The sequence below is a fragment of the Nicotiana sylvestris genome, chromosome 9, assembly GCF_000393655.2.
Source record: "Nicotiana sylvestris chromosome 9, ASM39365v2, whole genome shotgun sequence".
NCBI classification, from domain to species: domain Eukaryota; kingdom Viridiplantae; phylum Streptophyta; class Magnoliopsida; order Solanales; family Solanaceae; genus Nicotiana; species Nicotiana sylvestris.
This window is the reverse complement of record NC_091065.1, coordinates 45,732,039-45,737,283: the sequence shown is the minus strand read 5'-3', so window position 1 is coordinate 45,737,283 and position 5,245 is coordinate 45,732,039. Positions and strand designations below refer to the sequence as shown.

The 5,245-nt window shown below is 39.4% G+C and overlaps 1 protein-coding gene across 1 annotated transcript; it reads right to left on the bottom strand.

The window, feature by feature from the left end:
* Window positions 1-4,542: 4,542 nt before the first annotated feature.
* Window positions 4,543-4,968, bottom strand: LOC138877524 (uncharacterized mitochondrial protein AtMg00860-like). The gene has a single exon (XM_070157137.1). The coding sequence runs from the start codon at window positions 4,966-4,968 to the stop codon at window positions 4,543-4,545; it is 426 nt and encodes a 141-aa protein (XP_070013238.1).
* Between the last annotated feature and the right edge of the window lie 277 nt (window positions 4,969-5,245).

The following is a 5,245-nucleotide window of genomic DNA, read 5'->3' as shown; positions in this document are numbered from 1 at the left end:
GGCAAAAATGCTACATCGTCTAAACGCTTATAATGTAATATAATGATTTGCGTATAATAATATAAACTCTACGAAACTCTTATACAATAACCATGAGACTGTATCATATTATATATCTCTAAAATTTTGGACAAATTAAGTTAGATTGGTTAACTTAATTAACCATTAGTTTTCGAATTTAATAACATTCAATTTCAGTAGTACTTGGAGTGACTCGAATGCCGCCACTAAATGGATGTTGTGGTGACTTTCTATGTTATAGTAGCGACTTTTGTCGTGATTTCCTGTAGTGTGGTCTGGTGGATTGCTTCCCTCACTGTTACTTTTGCAAATTCACTATGGTCCATGTTATTTAACTGCTCCCAATAACATGGACAATTTTCACTATCCTAGCTCATGGTATGTTTTGTGGCACGTACCATTATTAACAGAGGCGAATCTAGAATTTGATGGTTGCGGGTGCCATTATCATTGATGTAAACTTACCTCTAGCCGAGGAGGTCGAATTAGGATGTACATTTGGCTAGAGTTTTGAATTAGTTCGGTTCCGTTTGATTCAATTTTTAATTAATTCGATTCACTTTATAAGATTTTTTGGTACATAAATACACAAGTGATAACCAAACTAAAAATCTTTGTCCTTCAAGGAAAAATTAACATTAATTAGTCAAAAGAAAAATGATTAAAAGCATATTAAAATTTCAAAATCAAGATATAGAAAAAGAAAATAAAAATAAATATACTTTTATAATCTAAATAACTAATAAAAATGAAACTGTATAGAGAGAGAATACAAAGATGAAAATAAGAAATTAAGAGAAAAAGATGAAAAGAAAAATCTGAAAACGAGGGAACAATGAAAAGCAAACTAGGCTTTGGTAAAACATGACTGAAAGAGATCGATCCCGGGCCTTGGACCTGGCAGTAAGCACTTGGACTGTGGCACCTACCATAAATTTGACACTCAGGGTGCCACACTTTAATTATATCTTCTTTTTTTTCATGAAATATCAGTGGGATACTAATACTAATATAAAGTTTTACCGGAGCGATCGGGTGACGTACCACCCCTTTCCCTCTATATAAATCCTCCTCTGATTATTAACCCTCCTCTTCACAATTAACAAATACCACTCGTTTACTCTCTTCCCTTTCTCAATAGTCATATGGAGATTTTTTCTTTAACCATTTGGTATCCGAGCTCTACTTATAGGACTAATCCTGATTCACTACCCATAGACCTACTAAGGGATAAAACGCTTTTTATTAAGAAGTTCTTACTCCCAATCCGTAGTTCGAACTTGAGACCTTTGATTAAGAATAAAAGAATCTCATTCATCCCACCACATCTTTTGGTAGTCCCATATAGAGTAATCTAGCTACTAGCTAAAGCTTCCTTATCATTAAGTGCAATCCAAAAATTAATACACATTAGCTTTTAAGTAACTTCTGCAAGAGAACTTTTATCGTCCACTTTAGTACTTTTCGATAAATTATTCCATTGCTAACAAAATAGAAACTCCAATTGATAGAAATTAAACTAACACACCAATATGTCTACAAATATTATAAAGCCGATTACTATAGGCCAGCTACTTCTAGCTTCTATACTGGTCCTTCTGTTTTAGTGAGTATAGTTATTTATAATATGATTATGAGCTTGAAAAATCCAACAAAAATACAATAGATTGTTCGTACCTACAAGTCTCCCTTCCTTTTACTTAAATTAAAATATACTCCCTCTATCGTCCTAAAAAGAAGAAAATACTAATAATAGAAACCCACTTGCTGGAAAGTTGTGCATAAGTTGTTTGATAAATACTTAAAAGATTCAGCTCAATCATCCAAAGCCCTAGTCATCCTCCACCCTCAGTTGAGATAATTTTTTATGTCACAAAAGAGTACTCCACTAAACTCCACACAGTTACGAGATTTCCATGGTTTATTCTTTTACCATCCACTAACAAATACCAATGTACTATCCACTTATGTGGATTTCCTTTTCTCTTTTACTTTTCTTTTTAAACTAAAGTTAATAATGTCAAAAGGATTTGAACATGTTAGACTATGGTACAAGTGTCAAAAAGCATATGATACAATAGTATTTATTTGTATAAAAATTGCGCTGACAAAATTTCGAACTTTCTAAGATAGTGTGATCCAACCTTTCATTTTTTGTAAATATAGTAATAAACACACCACTTTTTGTAGTTGAGAATAAGTAGAGGTGGAAGTAATAGTAAGTTGTCATGTCCTTAGTTGTTAACTAAGTACACGTGTGACACTTGACAACTCGTTCACGATCTTGCACAATTTGCTCATGTTCTTGCTATGTCAAGTCAGCCTTACTACACTCAAGATCTAAGAGAATGGAAGAAAGAACACAAGAGAATTGTTAAAGCTTTGTATTAGAGAGAACTTAAATTGTTTGCTTGATAAATTACAAATGAATGATCCCCTTTATATACTAGTCTCCTAGGGGCTAGTGTGTAAATATTAATTATTGCACAAGTCCTTGATATTTACAAGATAAGGACTTTTTCTAGAATTCACTACAAGCCTAGAAGATTCCAAGGACTTTCCTAGCAAATCCATAAGGATCTAGGTTCTTCCTAAGGAAATGTCCATACCTCTCTAGAATCTTCTCACAAATGCTAGCCTTCTTCTTATGTAAGCTTCCACATGGCATTAATATATGCCAAATGGCGCCTATGTGGCATGATGACATAGCCGGTCATCACACTCTCCCCCACCCAATATAGTGACGACCGCGGCGCAATGTTGCTGCATAAACTCTCGAATCTTATCTTTGAATTGCCACAAGTCTTCATATCGTTCCCACGTGGCCTCCTCCGGTGATTGCCCTTTCCAATGGACGAGGAACATAGCGGTGGCTTTTTTCCCTTGTTTTCGCCTGGTCTGGTAATCTATGATAGCCTCAATCTCCCGATCATGCGAAGCGGTGATAGTCATTGGCGCCCGACTTGATTGGCCCCTACTCGTATCATCCTTATCTTCATGATATGGCTTAAGCATGCTGGCATGAAAGATAGGGTAGATCTTAAGATACGATGGCATGTCAAGTTTGTATGAGATCTTGCCTACCTTGGCGACGATCTTAAATGGCCCCTCATACTTGCGAATCAGATTCTGATGCATGCCCCGTAGTGCCTTGAACTGTCTTAGGTTAAACTTCACCATGACCATGTCCCCAACTCTATAGTATGTGGAACGCCGCTTGCAGTCCGCAAACGTTTTTATCTTCTTAGCTGCCTTATCTAAGTAGGACTTAGCAGTGTCGAGCTGTTCCTCCCATCCTTTGGCCATATGATAAGCCCCCGTAAGGAATGTGGAGTTTGTGGTTGTTGGCCTGTGGCTAGCTCAAATGGTGTCCGTCCCGTGGACTCACTCCGCTGCAAGTTATAAGAGAATTGGGCGATATCTATGAGCCTTGCCCAATCTTTCTGATGCGCGCTTACATAATGCCTCAAGTAGCACTCTAGTAAGCATTGATTCGTTCCGTTTGTCCATCTGTCTTTGGGTGGAAACTAGTAGAAAAGTGCAGCTCCGTACCAAGTATATCAAACAACTCTCTCCAAAGTTTCCAGTAAAGCGAGGGTTTCGATCACTGATTATATGCCTTGGTAAGCCCCAATACTTCACCACGTTCTTAAAGAATAACTTGGCGGCTTCCTTGGCTATGCAAACTAGTGAGGCGGGCATGAAGGTGGCATATTTGGAAAATCTATCCACGACCACCATAATAGTACCATAACCGTTGGACCTTGGTAGGAAAGTGATAAAGTCCATAGTCACACTCTCCCATGGACGCTTTGCAACTGGTAGTGGCTCCAAAAGTCCTCCGGGCTGTTGTTGCTTAACATTGTTCTGCTGACATACAAGACAAGTCTGTACATAACATTTTATATCATCTCGCATGCGTGGCCAATAGTAGACTGACTCAACCAAGGCCCTGGTACGACGTTGGCCTGGATGACCAGCCCACATTGTATCATGACTCTCCCTTATGATCCTCCGTCTAATGTCTTCAAACTTAGGAACGTAGACCCGCCGACCCGTGGTAAGAAATATGCCATCTTCTACCCAAAAACGTCTCGTCTTGCTCTGGTAGGCTAACTCGATAAGTTGGTTAGCTGTTGGATCATGTTGCATGCCTTATTTTATAGCCTTCCGAATATCCCATCTCGCTGAAGTGATTGTAGCAAGCTCGACTTTCTGGCTCAAGGCATCGGCAACAACGTTAGCTTTGCCCGGCTTATACTCTAGTGCATAATCAAACTTGGCCAAGAAATCCTGCCACCTAGCCTGCTTTGTTGTGAGCTTCTTCTGTGTCTGAAAGTAGCTAGTAGCCACATTATTAGTCTTGACCACAAACCTCGACCCGAGCAGATAATGTCTCCATGTACGAAGGCAATGCACAATGGCAGTCATTTCCTTCTCTTGTACCGTATAACATCGCCCCGTCTCATTTAACTTGCGACTCTCAAATGCTATGACATGATTATCCTATATTAGGACACCCTAAATGGCAAAGTCTGAGGCATCTGTGTGCACTTCAAAAGTCTTGGCAAAGTCAGGTAATGCCAAGACTGGCTCCTCTATTACAGTTGCCTTAAGGCTTTCAAACGCTTTTTGACAATGCTCCGTCCAAACCCATGGCTTGTTCTTCTTTAGCAACTCAGTCAATGGTACGGCCTTTGCTGAGTATCCACTGATGAACCAACGATAGTAGTTAACAAAGCCAAGGAAGGATCTCAACTCAGTTACCTTTATGGGTGCCTCCCACTCCTGGATAGCACGTACCTTAGCATCGTCCATGTGTAGCTCGCCATTGCTAATGACATGGTCCAAGAAGTGCACCTTTGATTGTGCAAACTCACACTTCTCTCTCTTGATGTATAGCTCGTTCTCCCGCAAGACTTGGAAAACTTTCCTTAAGTGCTCCATGTGTTCCTCCAAGGTGTTACTGTGGATGACTATGTCATCTAGGTAGACTACCACGAAATGATCAAGGTAGGGATGAAAAATCTTGTTCATAAGGGTGCAAAATGTGGCCGGTGCATTGGTTAAGCCGAAGGGAATCACTGTCACACCTCCTTTTTCCGCACCCGCGAGGGTACAAGGGAGTTTTTTCCAATTAAAGGACAATCGAAATGGGATTTGTTTATTTATTTCAGAGTCGCCACTTGGGAGATTTAGGGTGTCCCAAGTCACCAATTTTAAT

Excerpts from the sequence above, each read along its gene's own strand:
- LOC138877524 (XM_070157137.1), bottom strand. The coding sequence starts at position 4,968 with ATGGAGCACTTAAGGAAAGTTTTCCAAGTCTTGCGGGAGAACGAGCTA.